Consider the following 25,927-nt stretch of genomic DNA (forward strand, 5'->3'; position numbering starts at 1 on the left):
AGGCAGGTTTCGTTTTAAGAGAAAAAACATTCCAACCAGCTAAGAATTTTGCTGTAACTTTCAGTAATATTAAGCCAAGTGTTAGTTGCTCAGTTGTGTCCAACTCTTTATGACCCATGAACTGTACCCTCCAGGTTCCTTGTCCGTGGAATTCTTCAGGCAAGAGTACTGGAGTGGGTTGCCATTGCCTCCGCCAGGGGGCCTTCCTGACCCAGGGATTGAACCTGCATCTTCTGCATTGCAGGCAGATTCTTTACCATCTGAGCCACCAGGGAAGCCCAAGTAAAACTGAGGGACATTGCTCAGCTCACAGGGTGGTGTCAGGGAGTAAGAGAGAATTAAGCCATAGCTCTGTTTTTTTGCCACAGGTTACCTCGATAGCAGAAGTGCTCTGTCTGACTGCCTTCTTTGGGAGACTGGTTCACTTTGCGAAGGTCACTCCTCAGAAGGTCTTCTGGAAGGATACAAAAAACATCTGCGTCATGGTAACCATAGTGGTGAGTGCTGGTTACAGTGCCTTCCAGAGGCTGTGGTCAAAGGCAGAAGGTATGAAAAGACTGGGTAGGTTTGAGTGGGTTCAGGAAAATGACGGATGCTGGGAGAGCAAGCACCAGCAGCACAACTGCAAGAAAACCACAAGGGAAGCGCAAATTGGGCAAAATGTGACGATGTGAGAGTTTTAATGTTTCAAGGGCACTTCCAAATTAAAGGAAAAAGAAACAGAAACCACAGTTTTAAAAAATGTGCTGCAGGGCAGCCTCAGAACAGAGTGCTAGTTCCAAGTCCGGCATATATCCTTCCATTCCTTTTTCCCTGAATTGCATTTACACATATGAACATGATCGTTTTGTTCCCTGCTGTATATTCATACTTAAGTTCAGGAACATAGTACCTGTATTATATATACCTATATATAGTATATCTGTATGAATGCTGCTCAATCATTGTGATTGAAAGATTAATGTATTATTTGACTATTTCTTAGCTTTTTCATAGTTCAGTATAGCATAAAGACCAAATAGATGTTTTGATTTTTTTTTAAATAAAAATGCTCAACTTTTCTATGAAAAATATGTGCTGAAAACTGGTGATGGCATCTCCTGAAAGAGGAAGTAAATACTAGCAGATAAGAAAAAATGTTTAACTTGACTAATTAAGAAATACATGTGGGAGGGCATGGTTCTTGAGGGGCTAGCCTACTGTGTTCCCCCTTTTCCTGGAAAAGAGATAAAGCCACTCTTTATACCACCCCCCATAAAAGAACTATACATGAAAGCAACAATAAAAGACCGTGCATTTGCCTGTAAAACAATCATAGCAAGATTGAAAACATTTCAGTCCTTTCATCCCTTCAATCTTGTCATCCTTTACTCGAGGGAAGAATCAGTTGTTTTTTCTGGAAGGCTGGTTAGCTATTCCTTTGGAAAAGCCTTTTGTGTGCAAGTGCTTGCTCCCATATTTCCATTCCTGGGACTTGATCTTTAGGGAAGAAGGATGTGTTCAAAGATTCATCCACAAGATTAGTCATGGCTGAGCTGTTCTTAGTATTGAAAAATTGGAAACAACTGGATTTCCTGACAGTCGGTTCAGTTCAATTCACTCAGGTGTGTCTGATTCTTTTTGACCCCACGGACTGCAGCACGCCAGGCCTCCCTGTCCATCACCAACTCCCTGAGCTTGCTCAAACTCATGTCCATCGAGTCAATGATGCCGTCCAACCATCTCATCCTCTGTTGGCTTCTTTTCTTCCTGCCTTCAATCTTTCCCAGCATCAGGGTCTTTTCTAAGGAGTCAGTTCTTTGCATCAGGTGGCCAAAGTATGGGAGCTTCAGCATCAGTCCTTCCATTGAATATTCAGGGTTGATTTCCTTTAAGATTAAGTCATTTGATCTCCTTGCAGTCCAAGGGACTCTCAAGAATCTTCTCCAACACCACAGTTCAAAGGCATCAATTCTTCGGCGCTCATCTTTGTTTATGGTCCAACTCTCACATCCATACATGACTACTGGAAAGACCATAGCTTTGACTTGATGGACCTTTGTTGGTAAAGTAATGTTTCTGCTTTTTAACATGCTGTCTAGGTTTATGACAAACCCAGGAGCAAGTGTCTTTTAATTTCATGGCTGCAGTCACCATCTGCAGTGATTTTGGAGCCTAAGAAAATAAAGTCTGTCACTGTTTCCATTGTTTCCCCATCTTTTTCCCATGAAGTGATGGGACCAGATGCCATGATCTTAGTTTTTTGAATGTTGAGTTTTAAGCCAACTTTTTCACTCTCCTCTTTCACTTTCATCAAGAGGCTTTTCAGTTCCTCTTCACTTTCTGCCATAAGGGTGGTATCATCTGCATATCTGAGGTTATTGATATTTCTCCCTGCAGTCTGTGTTCCAACTTGTGCTTCATCCAGCCTGGCATTTCACATGAGGTACTCTGCATATAAGTTAAATAACCAGGGTGACAATATACAGCCTTGACATACTCCTTTCCCAATTTGGAACCAGTCCATTGGTTCTAACTGTTGCTTCTTGACCTGCATACAGATTTCTCAGAAGGCAGGTAAGGTGGTCTGGTATGAAGCAGAAATAGGTGTTTTTCTGGAACTCATTTGATCTCTGGTTCCTCTGCCTTTTCTAAATCCAGCTTGAACATCTGGAAGTTCCTGATTCATGTTCTGTTGGAGCCTGGGTTGGAGAATTTTCAGCATTACTTTGATCACATGTGAGATCAGTGCAATTGTGCAGTAGTTTGAGCATTCTTTGACATTGCCTTTCTTTGGGATTGGAATGAAAACTGACCTTTTCCAGTCCTGTGGCCACTGCTGAGTTTCCCAAGTTTGCTGGCATATTGAGTGCAACACTTTCACAGCATCATCTTTCAGGATTTGAAATAGCTCAACTGGAATTCCATCACCTCCAGTAGCTTTGTTCAGAGTGATGCTTCCTAAGGCCCCCTTGACTTCGCAGTTCAGTCTGGCTCTAGGTGAGTGATCACACTGTCGTGGTTATCTGGGTCATTAAGATCTTTTTTGTATAGTTCTTCTGTGTATTCTGCCACCTCTTCTTAATATTTTCTGCTTCTATTAGGTCCATCCATACAGTTTCTGTCCTTTATTGTGCCCTTCTTTGCATGAAATGTTCCCTTGGTATCCTTAATTTTCTTGAAGAGATCTCTAGTCTTTCCCATTCTATTGTTTTACTTTATTTCTTTGCATTGTTCACTGAGGCAGGCTTTCTTATCTCTCCTTGCTATTCTTTGGAACTCTTCATTCAGATGGATATATCTTTCCTTTTCTCCTTTGCCTTTCGCTTCTCTTCTTCTCCTGACAATAGGAGATAAATAAAATACGGTACATCCACATCTGTTAAAATGGCCTTATATGCACTTATGTGTCTGTGATCAAGGAGAGATTGCTTCTTGTTTATTAGGTCAAAAGAGCAGGTTACAGTATAGTTGGAACACATCTTTGTTAAAGGAAAAGAAGAAAGAGTGATAGAGCTTCACAGCATAATCTGGAAGGACCCTAGCTAAGGGCTTATGCCAAGTGAGGCAGGGTGACATATTCTGAAATGCTGCTGTGATGAGAGTGGTCCCTGGCGGTGATTAACTGGGGGCACTTTATAATTAGCATCTCAGCACAGCAGCCAGCCGGCCTCAACCTAGAGCGTCCACTATCTTTTCTCACCCTTCCTCAATTTGTTTTGACTTCCTTCATACACGTGCTGAACTCCCGAAATACACAGAGTTATCTCTCTGGTCTCATTTTTTTAGAAATATCTTCACTTCCTATTATTAACAAATGAATACAGTGAGTCCGCTACCTACGAACCTGCAGCTTGCAGACTTTCAAAGATATGAGCCTGTGTTCACACGTCCGATCGTGTGAGTGAGGTCATGTGTCTGGTGTATGTGGTCATGTGCGGGCACCTTCTACAAGTCGCTGTGCTTTTGTGTACTTTTCTGTACAGCACTGTATAGAGTACGTTTGTACGTATCTTTAGTTCAATCCCAAGATGTCCATGAGCAACCGTAAAGGCAGCAGGGATGTAACTGGTACTGCTGTACTTTTCAAGGTACTGTACTCTAAGATTAAAAAGGTTTTTTTTTTTTTTAATTTTTTGTGTTTTATGTAAAATGTATTTTATGTGAAAAGTATTATAAACCTTTACAACAGTAAAGCTGTTGTTGTTTAGTCACTCAGTTGTGTCTGACTCGTTTTCGACTCCATGGGCTATAAGCCCACCAGGCTCCTCTGTCCATGGAATTCTCCAGGCAAGAATACTGGAGTAGGGTGCCATTTCCTTCTCCAGGGGATCTTCCCAACCCAGGGATGGAACCTGCATCTCCTGCATTGCAGGCAGATTCTTTACCTCTGAGCCACCAAAGAAGCCCCATTACAGTAAAATAAAGTAAAGTACTATATCGGAGAAGGCAATGGCACCCCACTCCAGTACTCTTACCTGGAAAATCCCACTCATGGAGGAGCCTGGTGGGCTGTAGTCCATGGGGTTGCTAAGAGTCAGACACGACTGAACGACTTCACTTTGACTTTTCACTTTCATGCATTGGAGAAGGAAATGGCAACCCACTCCACTGTTCTTGCCTGGAGAATCCCAGGGACGGCGGAGCCTGGCGGGCTGCCATCTATGGGGTTGCACAGAGTTGGACACGACTGAAGTGACTTAGCAGCAGCAGCAAAGTACTGTATAGTAAAGTACTGTGTATAATTGGGTACCTAGGCTAACTTTGTTGGACTTACAAATGCGCTCTTGGGACAGAACATATTCATATATGAGTGTCTTACTGTACAAGAACCCTCCATCTGAGATGGGACTTGTGACGACATCTTCAGTTCAGTCCATAACACAGTATTGCCTGACACAGGAAGGTGGAGGATGAGATGGCTGGGAAAACTTAAAAAAAAACAAAGAAAAGAGTTGGAAAGCATGTACGTCTTTCAAGGCTGTGTTTGCTGCATGACCCCCTCCTGGGACAGGGTCGGAAGTCCATCCTCATCTCCTAAGACTTCCAGCACAGAGCCTTGACTATGATGGACACGTGGGCACTTTTCAAGCCCAAGTCCAACCCAGTCACCATGCTCCCTTCTTTAGAGCATCCCGAATCCCACCAAGAAAAGCCAAAGTCGGTGTCGGAGGCTCTGTGTCCCTCCCACCGGAGGTCCTCCTGTCCTAGACCTGCACGGCCATCCCTCCCACGCCACCTCCTCAGAGCCCCACCCCACACACCCTCAGCCCCTGTCTCATCCAGGTTTCCTCCAGAGAGCTCTGAGTGCTTTCTCTCTCTAGAGCTAGAACAATGCCTTGCATGAAGAGGCACTCCGCAGAGGTGTATAGAGTGAACTGGATGAGGGTGCAGAGTGCCCCGTCCAGGTCTGTCCTGCATCTGTAAGCAAAAGGGTCTCACTCCTTCACCTCCATCCCCCTTATTTGAAAGACTTTCTGGGCTCCCCAGGCTCTGGGAATAAGACTTATCTTTGTAGCCTGATCCTCAAATTTACCTGCCCTCGGTCTGAGGGCTTGTCACTTCCTGCTCCCCTCTGCCCCCACTGCCAGGAATCCCTGCTTCCTGAGCGTCCCTTTGCTGTGTCTGCCTGCCACAGCTCTTGACTGCTCAGAGTTGTGTGCTTTTAAAGCTTTTATTTGCTTTAAGATTACATCAAAGGGGACTTCCCTGATGGTCCAGTGGTTAAGAATCTGCCTGCCAATGCAGGGGACCCAGGTTCGATCACTGGTCCGGGAAGATTCCACATAAGGTGGGGCAACTAAATCCATGTGCTGCAGCTACTGAAGCCTGCACACCTAGGAGCCTGTGCTCTGCAACTAGAGAAGCCACTGCAGTGAGAAGCCCCTGCACCACGATTAGAGAGTAGCCCTTGCTCGCTGCAACTAGAGAAAGCCTGAGCATGGCAACGAAGACCCTGTGCAGCCAAAAATTTAAAAATTAATTAACAACAGCAGCAAAAGATTGCATCAGGGAGTGCTTCCTCCAGGAAGCCTCCACAGATACCGTGACCCTTGGTGAGCTGTCCGGCCACCCCTGCTGCCCTGGAATAACCCCTCTGACTCCCTCCAGGTGGCGCCCCCGTGCAGCGGCCAGCACCAGCCTCTTTCTGAGTCTGTATTTTCTCTCCCACTGTGATTGAGCTTTCTCAGTCCTCAGTGCCTTGCCTCCAAAGGGACTGATCTAACATTTCTGATGATGGTAGATTATTCTTTTTTAACTTACATTTTTCTAAACTGCTCTGGGTCCTTCTTCCTTTGTCCATCCTCAGGATCACAGACTGACCTTAATAAGGATTGATAAGAATTTTCTGTAATCTGCATATTTCTATCCCGTTGTGTGTGTGCATGCTCCGCCTTGTCCAGTTCTTTGCGACCCCATGGACTGTAGACCAGTAGACTGCAGATTCTCCAGGCAAAGTTACTGGAGCGGGTTGCCATTTCTTACTCCAGGGGATCTTCCCAACCCAGGGATCGAACCTGCGTCTCTTGCATCTCCTGCATTGGCAGGCAGGTTCTTTACCACTGGTGCCACCTGGGAACTAGGCTAGAAACCTGCCTCATATGTGGAACTGAAGAAAAGTACCACATGGTGGTAGGTAGTGCTGGTAACTGCCGAGGCTCTGTTACCAAGCCTCCTGGGTCCAGTCCCAGGCCTGCCCCTCTTGCTGGCTGTGTGACTGGGGCCTCGTGATCTCCCTCTCTGTATGTCAAACATTTCCATCCAGGAGTGGTACCCTCTGCAGGGGGCGTGGAATAGTCTATGGAAAGCTTATAGAGGCCATGGCACATAGTGAACTCTCGGATGACAGCCGCTGTTAATGTTCTGTTTTTATGCTATGAATGTGGTTCTTTTCCCGTGATATATCATGACCTTCCTCCTGGGTCAGTGAACATGCGTCTGTATGGCACTTCCTCAGTCCTCTAGCAGTATTGACATCTCCGCCCCATGTCTGTCACAGCTGACCTTGATTGATCTGGTCATCTATGGGTCCCTGGAAGCTGTTAACATCCGCGGAGTTCGATGGTCAAGGGCCTTGAGGCCAGTCTTCCTCATCAACTTCCCTGAAAGTCGTCAGGTAAGGATATGATTTAGGATACATAAGAGGGTGTTTAAAAAATTTTTTTTTTTACTGAAGTGTAGTTGAATTACAGAGTTGTGTTAATTGTTGCTGTACAATAAAGTGACTCAGTTATACATTTGTATGTACATTCTTTTTCATGTTCTTTTCCATCATGGGTAGGGTGTGAGCGCAGTTATCGTGGGGTATTGAGTACAGTTCCCTATGCTATACAGTAGGACCTTGTTGTTTACCCATTCTCTGCACACACACCAGTTTGGCTTCCCTGGTGGCTCAGTGGTAAAGAATCCTCCTGCCAATGCAGGAGACATGGGTTAGATCCCTGGTTTGGGTAGATCCCTTGGAAAAGGAAATGGCAAGCCACTCCAACATTCTTGCCTGGCAAATCCCTTGAACAGAGGAGCCTGGCGGGCTACTGTCCATGGGGTTGCAAAAGAGTCAGATAGGACGAAGCAAATAAAACAACGTATCCCAGTCTGCATCTGCTAAGGAAGCCGGGTTTTTGTTTTAGCAGAGAATTAGCTGATTGTGTGTAAATGATCCCAGTCTGCATCTGCTAAGGCAGTGGGGGTTTTGTTTTAGCAGAGAATTAGCTGATTGTGTGTAAATGAAATGAAATTTTGTTGTCACAGATCCGAAGGACTTTCCGAAGCATCCGGAACACTCTGCCCGACATTCTCTACGTGTTCCTCTTGTTCCTCTTCAGTATGATGATTTTCTCCCTCATGGCCTTGAAGCTTTTCGGGGATAGGTGAGCAGGCTGCTCTGGAAGTTTCTGCCGGAGAACTCTCCCATGTGTGTGTTCACCAGTGGCTGTCTTCCCCGTTCAGACACTCCAGGAGGGCTCCACAAGGGGAAAAGGGTGTCAGAAACCACAGCTTCATTTATGTCTGTGGGTTTTTTTCACTCTGTGTCGCTGATTCCTCTTTAGGGATCTTAGGACTGTGGAAGGGTCACCGTACTTCACCAACATCCTGGACATAGCGTTTGAGCTGTACGTGCTGGTCACCACTGCAAACAGCCCTGACGTCATGTACGTGAGTCACCAGTTCACATCCACTGACATCTGTTCTATAACAGAATCCACTTTCTTAAAAGCAACTGTAAGAGAAAAAAATAGCGATTTTCTGTTTATTCATATTTGTTGTAAAATTTTTGTTGTTGTTGTTGTAAAATTTTTATACAGCTTTTTCTTTTTTTTTTTTTGCCACACCATGAGGCATGCAGAGTCTTAGTTCTCCCACCAGGGCTCCCTTACCCTCAGGAATAGAAGCTCAGAGTCTTAACCACTGGACTGCCCGGGAAGTCCCTATGTAAACTTAGATTTAAATAGAGAGGGTAGGCTAGTGCCAACACTTTGCACTCTTCAAAAATTTTATGAGGGACTTCCCCGGCAGTCCACTGGTTAAGACTCTGAGCCTCCATTGCAGGAGGCACTGGTTTGATCCCTGGTTGGGGAACTGAGATCCTGCATGCTGAACAACATGGCCAAAAAGAAAAAAAATAGGTTAAATTAAAACTAAATTTAGATGACCTTTTAAAAAAAACCAAAAGCAACAGGAGACGTATCTGGAGACATAACTTAGATATTTGAACTCAATTCTGTTCTGGAAGGTTCTTTGAGTCTTGAGTTGAAACACCTAAGCCATTTTTGTAAAGGAAGCACAGCTTTTCTCCTAAGCATTGATGTGGTTTTCTGGCTAAATGAAACAGGAAAGAAATGTAAAGGTTAGGAGTTGTCCCCTCCCCCTGTCCCCCAGTGCCAGTTCTCCACACACGTGGACATTATTTAGGAGAAAAACATCAGGCTCTTTTTTCCCCCTAATATCCTGTGTATTATGGATTTGCCTTGTTTGTGGAGGTAAGATTATTCAACAGTGCCCCCTGAACAGATGACTCTTGGGTCCTAGAGTGTGGCTGGAGCTCTAACTGCGAATGTCCGCCCCGTCTCCTCCCATAACTCGCTGTGGGGGAAGGGCGGGCTTCCTGTTGTCCAGTTGTGTGTAGGACCCTCGTGTCAACTTGTCCCGGGTTCCTGCTCGCTCCGAGGCCTGTCTCTAGCAAAAAGTGAGCGAGGGAAGCTCCTGGCCCTCCTGTTTTTTCTTGGCTCTTTCCCTCTGCTGACTCCCTCAGCGTCCCCTGCTGTACAAAACCGTTTCCATGAATGGGGGTGTGAGCATGCATCCTGATTGGTGCCTTTTGTCCCGGCACCGTTATTTTTTAACATTATTTTTAATTTATTTTTGGTTATACTGGGTCTCTGTTGCTGCACTGGGGCTTTCTCTTGTTGTGGCGAGTGGGGTCCGCTCTTCGTTGTGGGACCTGGGCTGCTTCTCATCGTGGTGATTTCTCTTGTTGCGGAGCACTGGCTCTAGGCTCACGGCTTCCGTAGTTGCAGGACACGGCCTCGATTGTTGTCCTCCACAGGATTAGTTGTTCTGTAGCATATAGAATCTTCCTGGGCCAGGGATCGAACCCGAGTCCCCTGCATTGCCAGGCGGATTCCTATCCATTGTACTCCCAGGGAAGGCCCCAGTGCCATTGTTAATGCTACTTCTTTCATTCTCATAGTCCGAATGTGGATACAAAATTATCTGCCTTCCCTGCATCCTGGCAAGGCATTCTGGTGTCCCTGAAAAGCCTTGACCCAGCTCAAAGTTCAGATTCTTCCTATAATTCTGGGCAAGTGAATCTCCTTTCTGGGCTTTTGATTTTCTCACTGGGAAGGGAGGGAGTGGGATGGGGGCATCTCCCAGATCTTGCCTGCTCTGGAAGTTGGCACCTCTCTAAGGCACGAAGGACTTCAGAAGGCAGGTCTGGAGTGAGCCATTTAGCATGAAGCATGGTGATGGCTTTGAGGCCCCGTCGCACTGTCTGGGGGAGACGTAGACGGAGTAAAGGTTTTCCTTGCCCCACGCACGTGGACTGTCCACGTGGGATGTCCCCTGTGGTCAGCCTTCTATGCACTGTGGACCTAGGGCACGGAAAACCGTGACACGTAGTTATTTCCTTCTAGGATGCCTGCCTACGAGCTCAACTGGTGGTATTCTCTGTACTTTATAACCTACATCATCATCAACACCTACATCTTCATGTCTGTCTTTCTGGCTGTTATCTACAACAACTACAGGAAGCACTTGAAGGTAACACGCCTGAGCGGGGGCTCCAGCGGGGATCCGGCACCTGGCTGGGTGGGAGCAGGGAGGCTTGCCTGTGCACTTGCTAAATGTTTGAACATGCTCATTTTCCTTTCGCTTTGATGAATCTGAAGATTCACTTGCCTTGCTGAATGCTGCTAGGCCAGGTGGCTCTTTGTCAGTCTGGCGTGGGTCTGACAGTGCGTCCCAGCTTCAGGGCAGATCCCGGATTTGCTCCTCAGTCTTTTTCTTTGTTTTTCTCTTTTTGACCGGGCCACTTGGCATGTGAGATCCTGGTTCCCAACCAGGGACTCAACCTATAGTGGAAGTGCAGGGTCTTAACCACCCGACCACCAGGGAGGTCCCTTGTCCCTCACTCTTAATGCATCTGATTGTTCATGGCTCCTTGAAGTCTTTTATTCTTTATTTTAGTGCTTTTATTTACTTATTTTTAAATTTTTATTGAGTATTAAAATAAAATCTTTATTTAAGTGTTTTATTTTTAAATTTTTAGTTGATTTACAATGTTGTCTTAGTTTCAGGTGTACAGCAAAGTGATTGAGTTTTACACATACATATGTCCACTCTTTTTACATTCTTTTCCATATAGGTCATTACAGAGTATTGAGTAGAGTTCCCTGTGCTATACCGAAGGTCTATTTCAGTATCTATTTTATATATAGTAGTGGGTATATGCTAATCCCAATCTTCCAATTCATCCCTCCCTGGCATTCCTCCCTGGTAACCATTAGATTGTCTTCTATATCTGTGACTCTATTTCTGTTTTGTAAATATGTTCATTTTTACTATTTTTTTTTTAGATTCCACGTATAAGCAATATCATACAATATTTGTCCTTTTCTGTCTGACTTACTTCATACAAAGTATGAAGGAGCCAAAGCTGATGAAGACATAGCTGCACCCATTAAGAATTTAAGGTCTTTAAATAATAAATACTAGAGGGTGTGGAGAAAGGGGAGCCCTCCTGCATGCTGATGGGAATGTAAACTGGTGTAGCCACTATGCAAAACAGTGTGGAGGTTCCTTAAAAAACTAAAAATAGAGTTACCTTATGATCCAGCAATCCCCCTCCTGGGTGTATGTTCAGAAAAAACTCTTAATTCAGAGAGATAGCTGGACTCCCATGTGCACTGCAGCAGTATTCACAACAGCCAAGTCATGGGAGCAACCTAATGTCCACCAGCAGATGAGTGAACAAAGCAAAAGCGGTGCATGTCTACAGTGGAGCATACAGAGGAGGAAACACGCCATTCACAGCCACAAAAGAGAGTGAAATAATGCCATTCGCAGCAACACGGATGCAGCTAGAGATGATCACACTAAGTGAAGTAAGCCAGAAAGAGAAAGACAAGCATCATATGATATCACAGATACGTGGAATCTAAGATATTATACCAATTAACTCATTTACAAAAAAGAAATAGACTCAGACATAGAAAACAGACTTGTGATCACTAAAGGGGAAAAGCAGGGAGGGATCTGTTCAGTTCAGTTCAGTTCAGTTGCTCAGTCGTGTCCGACTCTTTGCGACCCCATGGACTGCAGCACGCCAGGCCTCCCCGTCCATCACCAACTCCCAGAGCTTCCTCAAACTCATATCCATCGAGTCGGTGATGCCATCCAGCCATCTCATCCTCTGTCATCCCCTTCTCCTCCTGCCCCCAAACCCTCCCAGCATCAGGGTCTTTTCCAATGAGTCAGCTCTTCACATGAGGTGGCCAAAGTATTGGAGTTTCAGCTTTAGCATCAATCCTTCCAATGAACACCCAGGACTGATCTCTTTTAGGATGGGCTGGTTGGACCTCCTTGGAATCCAAGGGACTCTCAAGAGTCTTTTCCAACACCACAGTTCAAAAGCATCAATTCTTCAGCGCTCAGCTTTCTTTATAGTCCAACTCTCATGTCCATACATGACCACTAGAAAAACCATAGCCTTGACTAAATGGACCTTTGTTGACAAAGTAATGTCTCTGCTTCTGAATATGCTGTCTAGGTTGGTCATAACTTTCCTTCCAAGGAGTAAGCGTCTTTTAATTTCATGGCTGCAGTCACCATCTGCAGTGATTTTGGAGCCCCAAAAATAAAGTCTGTCAGTGTTTCCCTTGTTTCCCCATCTATTTGCCATGAAGTGATGGGACCAGACACCATGATCTTAGTTTTTTGAATGTTGAGCTTCAAGCCAGCTTTTTCACTCTTTCTTTCACTTTCATCAAGAGGCTCTTAAATTCTTCTTTGCTTTCTGCCATAAGGGTGGTATCATCTGCATATCTGAGGTTATTGATATTTCTCCTGGCAATCTTGATTCCAGCTTGTGCTTCATCCAGCCCAGCGTTTCTCATGATGCACTCTGCATATAAGTTAAATAAGCAGGGTGACAATATACAGCCGTGACGTACTCCTTTTCCTACTTGGAACCAGTCTGTTGTTCCATGTCCAGTTCTAACTGTTTCTTCCTGATCTGCATATAGGTTTCTCAGGAGGCAGATCAGGTGGTCTGGTATTCCCATCTCTTGAAGAATTTTCCACAGTTTATTGTGATCCACACTGTCAAAGGCTTTGGCATAGTCAATAAAGCAGAAGTAGATGTTTTCCTGGAACTCTCTTGCTTTTTCGATGATCCAGCAGATGTTGGCAATTTGATCTCTGGTTCCTCTGCCTTTTCTAAAACCAGCTTGAACATCTGCAAGTTCATGGTTCACATCCTGTTGAAGCCTGGCTTAGAGAATTTTCAGCATTATTTTGCTAGTGTGTGAGATGAGTGCAATTCTGTGAGAGTTCTTTGGCATTGCCTTTCTTTGGATTGGAATGAAAACTGACCTTTTCCAGTCCTGTGGCCACTGCTGAGTTTTCCAAATTTGCTGGCATATTGACTGCAGCACTTTCACAGCATCATCTTTCAGGATTTGAAATAGCTCAACTGGAATTCCATCACCTCCTCCACTAGCTTTGTTCGTAGTGATGCTTCCTAAGGCCCACTTGACTTCACATTCCAAGATGTCTGGCTCTAGGTGAGTGATCACACCATCATGATTATCTGGGTCATGAAGATCTCTTGTATAGTTCTTCTGTGTATTCTTGCCACCTCTTCTTAATATCTTCTGCTTTTGTTAGGTCCATACCATTTCTGTCCTTTATGAGCCCATCTTTGCTTGAAATGTTCCCTTGGTATCTCTAATTTTCTTGAAGAGGTCTCTAGTCTTTCCCATTCTATTGTTTTCCTTTATTTCTTTGCATTGATCACTGAGGAAGGCTTCTTATCTCCTCTTGCTATTCTTTGGAACTCTGCATTCAGATGTTTATATCTTTTTGTCCTTTGCCTTTTGCTTCTCTTCTTTTCATAGTTGTTTGTAAGGCCTCCTCAGACAACCATTTTGCCTTTTTGCATTTCTTTTTCTTGGGGGTGGTCTTGATCACTGCCTCCTGTACAGTGTCATGAACCTCCATCCATAGTTGTTCATGCACTCTGTCAGTCAGATCTAATCCCTTGAATCTGTCACTTCTACTGTATAGTCATAAGGGATTTGATGTAGGTCATACCTGAATGCTCTAGTGTTTTTCCCTACTTTGTTCAATTTAAGTCTGAATTTTGCAATAAGGAGTTCATGATTTGAGCCATATATATACATACATATATATATGTATGTGTGTGTGTGTATATATATACATATATGCAACTGTGTGTGCTGAGTTGCTTCAGATTAACTCTGTGTGACCCTATGCATTGTAGCCCCCCAGGCTCCTCTGTTCATGGGGATTCTCCAGTCAAGAATACTGGAGTGGCTTCCCATGCCCTCCTTCAGGGGATCTTCCCAACCCAGGGATCAAACCTGCATCTCTTGTCTCCTGTATTAGCAGGCGGATTCTTTACCACTAGCGCCACCGGGGAAGTCCTATCTATCTATCTGCCCTATCTATCTATATATAATTAAATCGCTTTGCCGTATACCTGAAACAAAGACAACATTGTAAATCAACTCTGCTCAATTTGAGAAAGAGAATTTCTGGTCTAACTATGTTATCAGCTTACAGGGAGCAGTCGGGATGGGCATCCACATGGCCCATTATAACATGAAGAGGGGTTCTCCTCTTCTGGAAGATTCTCTGTGCACAGTCAGGCTTCATGGCAGCCCTGGACCCCTTCCTTCCAGGCCACTTCTAGCCTCGTTTCACTCCCCTGCTTCCCCCCCTCTCTTCTGTCTTCATCGACTTAATGGCAGGTCTGTCTTCTCCCTCCGAGCGGCTCCCTCTCTCTCAGCAGCGCGCCTCATCTCCGTCCTTTTTGGCATCTGCCTTCTCCTGGGCAGAGTGGAGTGTGGGCCTGTCTGCTTCCTGCTACTTTGTCTCTCAGCGTTCTGATTATCCTTCCGGGGTTCACTCACTTGCACGCGGTAAGCGGAGTTCTGTTTTCTTCAGACACTAGATAGTTAGCCATCTCTGGAGCGGGGAAGGGATTTTGTACCTTGCGAATTAACAGACTTATCAGTGACTTCTCCCTGCGATTCCTCCTGTGGCATGAGTTCCTGGGTTGCCATTGTTGTAAACCCAGGAGCAGGAAGTATTAGGAGTCCTTGTTAGGCATGGAGAGACCTTTACACGCGAGCATCTCCTGCTCACCCAGAAAGGATACACGTGGTCCCCAGGACGCACTCATCTCAACTCTTCCATGACCTCGAAGTATTTAAAGCCGAGAAATGGGGCTTCCTTGAATCTTCCTCTTAAAAAAAAATGCACACACTTCTTTTTTTTTTTTTTCAAGAATGAGATTCACACACTGGCGTACCTGAAACATCACAAAATGACGGAAGCTTTCAACATCCTGAAAGTCAAGGTGGGCACAGAGTTTGTGGTGAAGGAGGCCCGGTGGAGGCGGCTGGTCAAGGTGGTGGCACCAGACGTCAGCAGTTCCCACCTGGAGCTCCTGTTGAGGATCTCCGACGAGGGACAGAAGGGGCACGTGGGTAAGAAGCCTCAATGGGAAGTGGGGGGGTTGGATTTTTTTTTTCATTTTCTTTTTAAAAAAGCTATGTATGTATTTGACTGAGTCCCATCTTAGTTGGGACACATGGGTTTCTCTCTAGCTGTGGTGTGTGGGCTTAGTCACCTGTGGGATCTTAGTTCCCTGATCGGGGATCAAACCCTCAACCCCTGCAATGGAAGGCAAGCTCCTAACCACTGGGCCACCAGAGAAGTCCCTCACTTTCTCACGTTTGCAAATAGAGATGTGTATTGGCTGGCAGTGTTACAGTGGAATTAGGGTCCTGAGCTGTGACTAAGCGACTTCACTTTCACTTTTCACTTTCCTGTATTGGAGAAGGACATGGCAACCCACTCCAGTGTTCTTGCCTGGAGAATCCCAGGGACAGGGGAGCCTGGTGGGCTGCCGTCTATGGGGTCGCACAGAGTCGGACACGGCTGCAGCGACCTGGCAGCAGCAGCAGCAGCTGTGTTCTGACTAGGGTGCGTGTTGTCAGCATGTGATGAGCCTTCCAGATGCCCTTTACCTTGTAACACGGTCATTCCCTGTCTGGGATTCTGCTTTAAGGAGCACATCTAAAACATGGAAAATGGCTGTCTGAAGTGCATTTAGCATTTACAAGCGAGAAGTTGAAAGTAACCGATATATTCATGTATACGGGGTTGATGCGATTATCAGTAACGCTTAATACTGGTAGCCTGCTTGCTGTGTGTGCCACTGTTGTGACTGTTGTGTGTGATCTTCCCCAAACTCAGGGGAAGCGGGGTGGGGGTCTTGTTATCTGCTTTTGTCAGTATGGAAACTGAGACTCAGGAAGGTCAAGTCATTTGCCAGGGCCACACAGCTGCAGTGTGGTACAGGCTAGACTCCAAGGCCCCTGCCTTTTATCATTATTCTAAACTGCCCCCAATTCTAAGGATCGCTTAACAGGAAATGTTGGTGACATCAAAAATGATCATGAAGGGACTTCCGTGGTGGGCCAGTGGCTATGACTCCACGCTTCCAAGGCAAGGGCCATGGGTTTAATCCCTGGTTGGGGAACTAACATCCCACATGCTGTGCAGTGTGGTCACATAAATAAATACACTTTAAAAGATGCTTTTAAAAATGACCATAAAGATGAGGTAGCAATGGGGAAAGATATACAATGACTGCAATACACCCCGACTTCACTTCACCAGTTCCAAGAAGAGTCTAGAGGGAGACGCATCCAAATGGAGAGATAAGTCTGAGAGGATGTAAATTCACATGAGACAAGGAGTCTCAAACCAGTCCAGCAGAGCCAGGGCTTTATTAGGACTCATGGCCTGTGTGAGAAGAAGGAAACAGTGACAGTGATCCTCTGGAACTTATGAGAGTGTCCCGGGAAAAGAGGGAACTGTGTGGCAAGACGCTGTTAAACGGGGAGTGCCAGCATCCTCCAGGAGGCAAGGTCAGCAGGGTTTGAAGGCATCTTCGCTGAGCCGTGGGCATGTGCCTTCAGCCACCCAACTCGATGGCTCAGAAGCCAGGCTTCTCAGACCCTGAAGAACCGGCTTTGGCGGCCCAGTTAGGGATTGGTAGTGATACACCGTGGGTCCTCATGCCAGACTTAAGGTTCTGCTAATGATGGGGGGAGAGTGGCTGGGAAGCCCCTGAGCACCAAACTTTTCAAGTTCTTTGGAAAGTGCATGAAGCTTTTAAATTTCTAGCCCTCCGTGGATCTGTATACTTGGGTAAAATACAGCAAAGATGAATGACTAGAAAGGTGGAATTAAAAAAAAAAATGTAAAATTCAAGTCCCAATTTTTCATTATTAAATTTTCCCTCCTGGGTGGATATTTTTTTTTTTTAAGTTTTTTTGTCCACACTCTGCTGCATGTGGGATCTTAGTTCCCCGACCTGGGATCGAACCTGCATCTTCTGCATTGCAAGATAGATTCTTAACCACTGGACTGCCAGGGAAGTCCCTCCTCTTCTTATTAAGGGCACCAGTCATATGAGATCAGGGCCCACCCTAATGATCTCCTTTCTGCCTAATTGCCTCGTCAGAGGCTCCATCTCCAAAATACAGGCACACTCGGAGGTGCTGGGAGCTAAGCCTTCAGCATGTTAAATCTCAGGGGACACAGATCAGCCCATAACTCCTGTTTGGCCGGTTCCGGCCTTAGACTGTTGGCTTCTCTAGAACTTTCTTCTGTCTCTGGTTTACCATCTCCCATGCCCTAGCACTGCTAATCTTCGAAAGCTTGTGTCGGATTTATAGCCTTAGGTTATCAAAACCTCAAACTTGAACATTTACTCAAAGCACAGCACCGCTATGGTTCTGCTTCATCCGCGGCTTTCTCCCTCACATGATGTGAGTCCACCTGGTCTGAGGCTGCAAAGCTGCAGCATGACGACAGCATCAGACCTCACCCAGGCAGTGCCCTGACTTTCTGATGCCCTGGGGACGTTCAGCAAAGGATATTGCATGGCCTTCTGAACAGGTGAGAGGGGGCAAAGGAGGTCGGCAGATGCCCTTGAGACATACATACCCATGACCTTGGCTGCCATTGGTTGGTTCATGGCTGGAGTCAGCAGGCCTCGGTCCTCAGCTCTGAGCCCTGCTCAATTTTTTGTTTTTAAACTTTTTATTTTGTATTGGGGTATAGCTGATTAACCATGTTGTGACAGTCTCAAGTGGACAGCAAAGGGACTCAGCCATCCATAAACATGTATCCATTCTCCTCCAAACTCCCCTCCCGTCCAGGTTGCCACATAACATCAAGCAGAGTTCCTGTCCTTATTGGCTATGCATTTTAATTATAGCAATGTGTACATGTCTATCCCAAACTCCCGAACTATCCCTTTCCCCCCATCTTTCCCTGCAGCAACGTTTGTTCCGTAAGTCTGTGAGTCTCTTTCTGTTTTATAAGTTGATTTGTATCATTTCTTTTTAGATTCCACAGGTAAGGGGTGCCATATAATATTTCTCGCTCTCTGACTTACTTCACTCAGTATGACACTCTCTAGGTCCTCCCATGTTGCTGCAGATAGCATTGTTTCGTTCTTCTTAATGGCTAAAGCAATGGCAACTTACTCCAGTACTCTCACCTGGAAAATCCCATGGACGGAGGAGCCTGGTGGGCTGTAGTCCATGGGGTCGCTAAGAGTAGACACGACTGAGCGACTTCACTTTCACTTTCCTGCATTGGAGAAGGAAATGGCAACCCACTCCAGTGTTCTTGCCTGGAGAATCCCAGGGACGGGGGAGCCTGGTGGGCTGCTGTCTGTGGGGTCGCACAGAGTCGGACACGACTGAAGCAACTTAGCAGCAGCAGCAGCAGTGGCTAAGTAATATTCCGTTGTATACATGCACCACATCGTCTTTATCCATTCTTTCGTCCGTCAACATTTAGGTTGCTTTCGTCTTTATCCATTCTTTCGTCCATGAACATTTAGGTTGCTTCCATGTCTTAGCTGTTGTAAACAATGCTGCAATGAGCACTGGGGTGCAGGTATCCTTTTGGATCACGCCCAGGAAGCCCTGCTCAATTTTGCCACCTGAGTCATGATCCTATTTGTAAATTAAATGAGACCAGGACTCATCTAGTTTGAAAAAAGGAGTCCGTCCAAGTCCCAGATTTTATGAGCGCTCCATGGAAGTGGCAGGAGGGTGCCCATAGACTCATGGCTTAGCAGACTTCCCCGGTATTTTGCCTTTCACAAAACAGGGGTGTCAATTTAAATACTGTTACCAGGGCAAACATGTCCTCAAGGAAGACAGCCAATTAGATTTGTTAACTTCTAGGGATCGTAGGTTATCTTTTAGGGGAGATAGCAGTTATTTCTGAGGGTGTGCAAAGACTCCTTTCGTTAACCAACGTTTCCTTTTTTTTAAATTTTTAAAGGTTTTTTTGATGTGGACCCTTTTTCTAAGTCTTCATAGAACTTGTTACAGTATTGCTTCTGTTTGATGTTTGGCCTCAAGGCATGTGGGATCTTAGGCCCCCTCCAGGGATGGAACCCCAACTCCCTGCATTAAAAGGTGAAGTCTTAACCACTGGACCACCAGGGAAGTCCCTAACCGACACTTTCAAAGACAGTTTTAATAACAGAAAGACAAACAGAATTTCGCACGTCACTGTAGTCTCCGCTCAGTACGAGCGGGAGACCACTGGCCTGTGAGGCATGCTCGCTTTCTCCCTTGATCTGTGACTATGGGCATGTGTGGTTTCCAAGGTTAAAGGCTGGAATTCCGTTAGTGCCTAAAGTGTTAGACTTAAACCTGGTGTTAAACTGAGAAAGATGAAACTTACAGACGTGGAAAGAAAAGAGCCGAATAGAATTGTTAACAGAGAGTACAGAGAATAATGTGTCTACAACAAGAGTTGGTAGACTGTGATCCACAGGCTATATATGGTCACTGCCTGTTTTTATAAACACATTTTACTGGAACACAGCCAGGCTCACTCATCTGTGTTTTGTTTATGGCTGCTTTCATGCTAAAGTGGCAGAATTGAAAAGTTGAAACAGGGATCAATTGGTCTACAAAACTTAACATATTTACTCTTTGCAGAAAAGAATTTGCTGATCCCTAATCTCCAACATATAGTACCAGATGGGCACAAATTTCTTGACGCAAAATTACCATAATTTGGATTCTCTTTGTCCTTTCTTGTTCTTCTTCTTCTTTTTTTTTAATGTTTATTTATTTGGTCTGCAATAAATGAGCTGGGTCTGCAGCATGTGGAATCTTTAGTTGCAGCACATGGGATCTAGTTCCCTGACCTGGGATCTAACCCTGGCGCCCTGCATCGGGAGCACGGAGTCTTAGCCGGTGGACCACCAGGGAAGTCCTGTCCTTTCTTGTTCTACAGAATCTTCTGGATGAAAAGATGTGAGCCCAGTGATTCTGATAGAGTCCCTGTTGGTTGAGGTTATTTGACGACTGAGGTTTTGGGTGGATTCTGTGTACGCACACACAGCAGACACACACACACACACACACACAGAGTTTCATTTATGTATTTGACTTGTCAGGTCTGAGTTGCAGTACATGGAGTCTTTAGTTGTGGCATTTGAACTCTTAGTTGCAGCGTGGGCTCGAGCTCCTTGACCAGAGACTGAACCCCAGGCCCCGGCCCTGGGACCTCAGAGTCTTAGCCACTGAACCGCCAGGGAAGTCCCTTGGCTGGATTCTTAACAGTAGGTTCCCCTGAACCCTTTTTGTGGCTGTCATGTCAGTGTCTCCCTGCCCTCTGATGGTGGAGCTCACATAGCCCAAGTCTCTGAACTCAAGTTATCACATCAACTAATTTTCCCAGGCTGCCCTTCCCCCTGAGTGGGTACTACATGCCTTTGGCTATTAAGACAAATATATGTGTTTTGGTTCTAACTCTAAAGACCCAGAATTGAATCTACGAATAAGATATTCTTAGCTATCCTAAGATATCTGAGAATGCTTTCATCCAAGTTGATGTTCTTAGGATCATTGAGTGTGCAGTGTTAATCTCTTAGTCATGTCGGATTCTTTGCAACCCCATGGACTATCGCCCACCAGGCTCCTCTGCCCATGGGATTCTCCAGGCAAGAACACTGAAATGGGTTGCTATTTCCTTCTCCAGGGGGTCTTCCCAACCCAGGGATCGAACCTGGATCTTCCGCATGCAGGCAGCTTCTTTACTCTGGCACTCCTAGAGAATATAAGCAACATGACTGTTGAATATCACTCAGTGTTTTGTCTAATTCAGGCTCCTCGCTTGGATGAGGCCCCACTTTGAACATGGCTGGGGCTTTCTCTTTGCCTGGGTGTCTGTTGATAGCAGTTCACTGTCATCTTTCTCAAATTAATTATTATGGTGACATCTGTAGAACCATGACTGGTTGTTTACTTCTGAAACCTTGGAGACCTGGCCATTGTCTAGGCCTCTAACCGAGAAGCATTCTAGAATTTAAAAACTCTATCCCGGGACTTCCCTGGTGGTCCAGTGGCTAAGACTGTGTGCTCCCAAGGCTGGGGGCCTGCGTTATCCCTGGTCAGGCAACTAGATCCCGTATGTCGCGACTGAGAGCTTGCATGCCACAAGTAAAGGTCCCACATGCCACAACGAAGATAAAAGATCCCAAGGGCCGCAGTTAAGACCCAGCACAGCCAAATAAATAAATATTTTTTTAAAATAATTCTTCTAAAAAATTAAAAAAAAAATCCACCCCACTCTTTAACAACTATCTCAGCTATACCTGAATCTGTACCTGCAATTTACAACTTTCTTTAAAGCGTAACAAAGCCTTCAACTTGGTTTTCAAAGAAGCAGCAACACTCTGTGTACAATCTGATTTCATCCATCGATGTGATGTTTCTTGAAGTTGTATGTAACAGGAAGTTCATACATGAACAGTGGACTCTTGGTCAGTACCCCACATGCCTGGTCGGGGAGAGGTGCATGAGGTGATGTAGAATAGTCTGCTTGCCCTGGGCATTCAGCAGGTCCTGAGTGCATTGGCTCAGCAGCTGGGTGGGTCCAGGCTAGTCAGGAGAGTGATCACTGTGGACTTCCCTGGTGATCCAGTGGTTAAGAGTCCACCTGACAATGCAGGGGACACAGGTTCTATTCCTGGTCTGGGAAGATTCCAAGACCCATGCCAAGGGGTACCTAAGCCCGTGTGCCACAGCTACTGAGCCCGTGCTCTGGAATCCATACTCTGCAACAGGAGAAGCCACTGCAGTGAGAAGCCCGCACACTGCGGCTAGAGAGTGGCCCCTGCTCGCCGCAGCTAGAGAGAGCCCGCACAGCAGTGAAGGCCCAGCGCAGCCAAGCATTAATTCCCTAATTATTTTTAAAAAGAAAGTGATCACTGTACTGTGGCCTGGGATGACGCGCCAGTGTGTTGTGGAGGCTGTGGGTTTGAGTGAGTCCCTGAGAAGGGGCAGAGAGGAGGGTGGGCCGAGAAAAGGGTGGAGGTTGAAGGGTAAGGGTTATGCCTACCTTGGAGGTTTTGAGGGGCGGACAGGGACGTGGGATTGAGGCTGGAAACGCAGGTCAGGCAGACGCGGGAGGCAGCGACTGTCCTCACTGAGGAGGAAAGTGAGGTGGGAGGCAGGGAGGGAGGCAGTGGCATCTGTGAACCAGCAAAGTCACATGCTTGGTTTGGCTGCTTTAGGCTGGCGCAGGGTCTGCGTGAGGACAGGCGGGAGGCGGGGCCACTCGTTGGCCCCTTGGCCTTGGCCTTTGCGGCTTCAGATCTTCATCTGTGAAATGCAGATCCAGGAGTGCGGTCTTGGTGTCACTCTTTGGACCTTAGTGTCACAGCGGCCCCATATTGGGGGGTCATCTTTTCATTGCAGACAAAGTGAACTTTCTACGCTTGGCTGACCTCCTCAACATCCGGGTAGTCGCCATCAACATCAAAAAACACCCACTGGAAACTTGGATGCCTCGGGTATACCAGTCATCCACAAGCCTCTTGGTCCAGAAGATGGTTCAACACAGGCAAGTGAGATGGAGCCAGTTTTCTCTCAAGTTGCTTTCAAAGTACTGCAGTCAGTTAGTGCTGTCTGGACTGAATACATTTCACCATTGAAGCTATAAGTCACTCCCTGTTCTGTGCGTTTTTGTTTTTTTCAGGGAGGCATGGAAAGGGTTTTGGACAAGCTGTGTTTAACCTTAGCCAGAGGCCAGGCTTTTAGATGACGCTTCTTTCTTCGATTTTTTTTTTTTTTAATGCTCAAGAGCCACAGACTGGCTGTGCTTTCTGAGTCAGGGAAGTGAATCACTCTGATTTCAGAAAGTTCCAGTCCTGTCAGAGTTATTAGGAAGTTGATGGCAAGTGTGGTATTTTGACTCTGTAAAATGTGGTAGGAAGATGTGAGTTAGCATCACGGGAATGACTGTTAAGAATGTCAATTGAATCTTTTATTCTCAAGTAGATGGACTTGGTGAAAAGTGACTGATTGGAAAAGACCCTGATGCTGGGAAAGACTGAGGGCAGGAGGAGAATGGGGGGCAGACCAATGGTTGGATAGTGTCATCAATACACTGGACGTGAGTTGAGTAAACTCCGGGAGATGGTGAAGCACAGGGAAGCCTGGAGTGCTGCAGTTCATGGGGTCGCAAAGAGTCAGACGTGACTGAACAACACGATGGACTCCAGCAAGAGTCCTTTATCCTGGTTGGAGACCTTATTTTTGCTACACATTGCCTGGAATACTCCTGTCAGCAGAGATTTCCCCTCTTGCTGTCTTTGAATTTATTGTCTCATAAAAGTGAATGATGGGACGTCTCTGGGGGTCCAGTGGTTAAGACTCCACACTCACAGTGCAAGGGACCCAAGTTCTGCCCCTGGTGGGAACTAGATCCCACATGCCATGACTAAAGATCCCGAATGCCGCAACAAAGATCTAAGATCCCACGTGCCACAGCTAAGACCTGTTGCAAATAAATAGTTTTTTAAGAAAGTAAATGGTTCAGAAGTCCTTGAAAGTAGCCCAGCCTATGATGTTGATAAATATCCCTTTCAGTGCCCATATTTTATATTAAACAAAACCGTTTATGTAAAAGGTCCTTTCCATTCATCTCAACATTGAGCTACAGATATGTTTCACTTGGTGGATGTTTGTGTGTCCACATGTGGCCTCCAGGGCTGGCCCCTGGAGTCTGAAGCTTCCCCAGAACAGTGGGCTAGGACTCTGTCTTCCTGCGGCCACGTCCAGGATTCGCCCAGGAGCACAGCATGCAGATGCCTGCTTGGGGCAACCCTCTCTGTCATTGAAAAGTTGATCCTGAGCCCAAATATCACATTTTTTTCATCCCTTTTCACCCCTGACTTGGTGAGAAAATAGGACATGTTGACTCCCTGGAAGTCTCGTGTGTGAGCGACTATATCCCAATTTAAAAAAAAGACACACACACACACACGCCGGATTTCAAAGACTTCATACCAAAAAAGGATGCCAAATATCTCGCTTATAATTTTTATGATCATTACATGTTAAGCAGATAGTAGTTTGGATGTACTGTGTTAAATAGAAAATATTGTTAAAATAATCTTAACCTGTTTAGAAAAATAAAAGAGAATTTGGTTTTTTTTAAAAAAGAAGTTTTCAGGAACTTTCTTAGCAAAGGATTCCAGTTTTCCAGGGACAAGCAGTGGAGATACAGTGGTCCCTTCTCCTTGCCCCCGATTCTACTGAACCTTTCCTCTGACCCAGCTGCTGTGCCAGAAAGGTGAACTTGGGAACACTGGGCCTTCTCCCTCATGCTGTCTTCATTTTCTCCTGGTAGGAAAGCCTGGGAGGCAGGTGAATTTCAGGGCCCTGACTATGGTGGAACCTTTCTTTCCATGAGGGGTGAATGTGTGTTTGTGTGTGTTGGTGGAGTGGGAGGTGGTGAGTATATCACGTTCATCCCATTGACAGGAAACACATCTGTCCCTGTAGGGCTCTAAACCTGCTTTTTTCTCTTTTAACTGCAATATATGACAGGATCTCTTCTTTTTCTCTCCTGCCAGGATTTTTGTCTGGGTTTATGATGTCATCATTCTAATAAATGCCATATTCATTGCTTTGGATGAGAAGGACTCCTTAATTTCCTACGCAGAATGGCTTTTCCTTTCTCTGTATATCATTGAGATTCTCCTGAAATTGTACACGTATGAACCCAGCGCTTATTTTGGAAGGAAGCAGTTCTGGAACTGGTGAGTCTGTGTGTTTTTTTGTGGGTAGTGGGGAAACTGTGGGTGAAGACAGGGCTTCCTGTCACACTGTGGGAACACAGCTCCGTCTGCCTAGTTTTGAGGTTTCTTTTTTGTTGCTCTTTGCTCATTAGTCTTGTTTTTTTGACCATGCTGCAGAGCATGAGGGATCTTGGTTCTTGGTCCTCCCAGGAATCGAACCTGCGCCCCCTGCTGTGAAAGTGTGGCATCTTGACCACTGGACTTCAGGGAAGTCCCCAGGCTTCTTAGAATGAAGTCTTGAGGACATGGGAACATCTGGTTGTCAGAGCTGTGATTTATGATGTCAGTTCGAATGACTGGCTAAAATTAGAATCACATCTTGAATTTGAAAAGGAATCTTAGGACACAGGCCCAGTGAGACAGTTCCCTCCAGAACTGCTGGGCCCCACACTCATCTAGTCTTATTATCAGAAAACATGGCCTGCACGGCTGGATGATGAGGACCTTAGTGAGCTCTTTCCTGGGCTGGATGTGTCTCTGTGACCTTCTCTTCTCCAGGCTGTGTACCTCCTGGCCTCAAACCATCGCCTGCATGCTGCACACCGTCTCGGGTGCCACTGAGTGTCAGGCATCATGGAACACAAACTTTAGGAGGACACAGTTTGGAAAGTTGGATCTCTGTGGTCACTGCTTTCAGTGCCAAGAAACTCACTAGAGTTCTTGTGTGGCCCAACAGGAGGGACCTGACCAGTGTTGTCCAGGACCATGGCACCTTTGTCAGAAAGAAAAGTAATGGCATGATGAATTTCATCTTTAATTAGAAAGTTGCAGAACCTCCCTGGTGGTCCAGTGGTTAAGACTCCATGCTTCCAATGCAGGGGATGTGGGTTTGATCCCTGGTCAGGGAACTAAGATCCCACACGTTGCTCAGTGTGGCCAAAACACAAAAAGAAAAAAAAAATTTAAGGTGCAATGCATTTAGTAAAATTAATGCCAAAAAAAATTATACTGTGTATTCTGAAAATGTGTCAAAGTGTTCTTGCAAGTATGTAGCTATGT

General features: G+C 45.8%; 1 protein-coding gene across 3 annotated transcripts in view; it reads left to right on the forward strand.

The window, feature by feature from the left end:
• The window catches only part of LOC147363793 (two pore channel protein 2-like), a 54,004-nt gene that overhangs the window by 13,623 nt on the left and 14,454 nt on the right, over positions 1 to 25,927 (forward strand). For all 3 annotated transcript variants that reach the window (XM_086328292.1, XM_086328293.1, XM_086328291.1), the window contains 8 exons: positions 369 to 497; positions 6,980 to 7,096; positions 7,732 to 7,850; positions 8,031 to 8,132; positions 10,116 to 10,242; positions 15,014 to 15,215; positions 22,542 to 22,686; positions 24,704 to 24,889. In XM_086328292.1, coding sequence (XP_086184418.1) covers positions 369 to 497; positions 6,980 to 7,096; positions 7,732 to 7,850; positions 8,031 to 8,132; positions 10,116 to 10,242; positions 15,014 to 15,215; positions 22,542 to 22,686; positions 24,704 to 24,889 — 1,127 coding nt within the window. The remainder of the gene's footprint in view (positions 1 to 368; positions 498 to 6,979; positions 7,097 to 7,731; positions 7,851 to 8,030; positions 8,133 to 10,115; positions 10,243 to 15,013; positions 15,216 to 22,541; positions 22,687 to 24,703; positions 24,890 to 25,927) is intronic.

This window comes from Bos grunniens, chromosome 11 (assembly GCF_055505025.1).
Source record: "Bos grunniens cultivar Pamir isolate PY7600 chromosome 11, Bosgru_T2T1.0, whole genome shotgun sequence".
Classification (NCBI taxonomy): domain Eukaryota; kingdom Metazoa; phylum Chordata; class Mammalia; order Artiodactyla; family Bovidae; genus Bos; species Bos grunniens.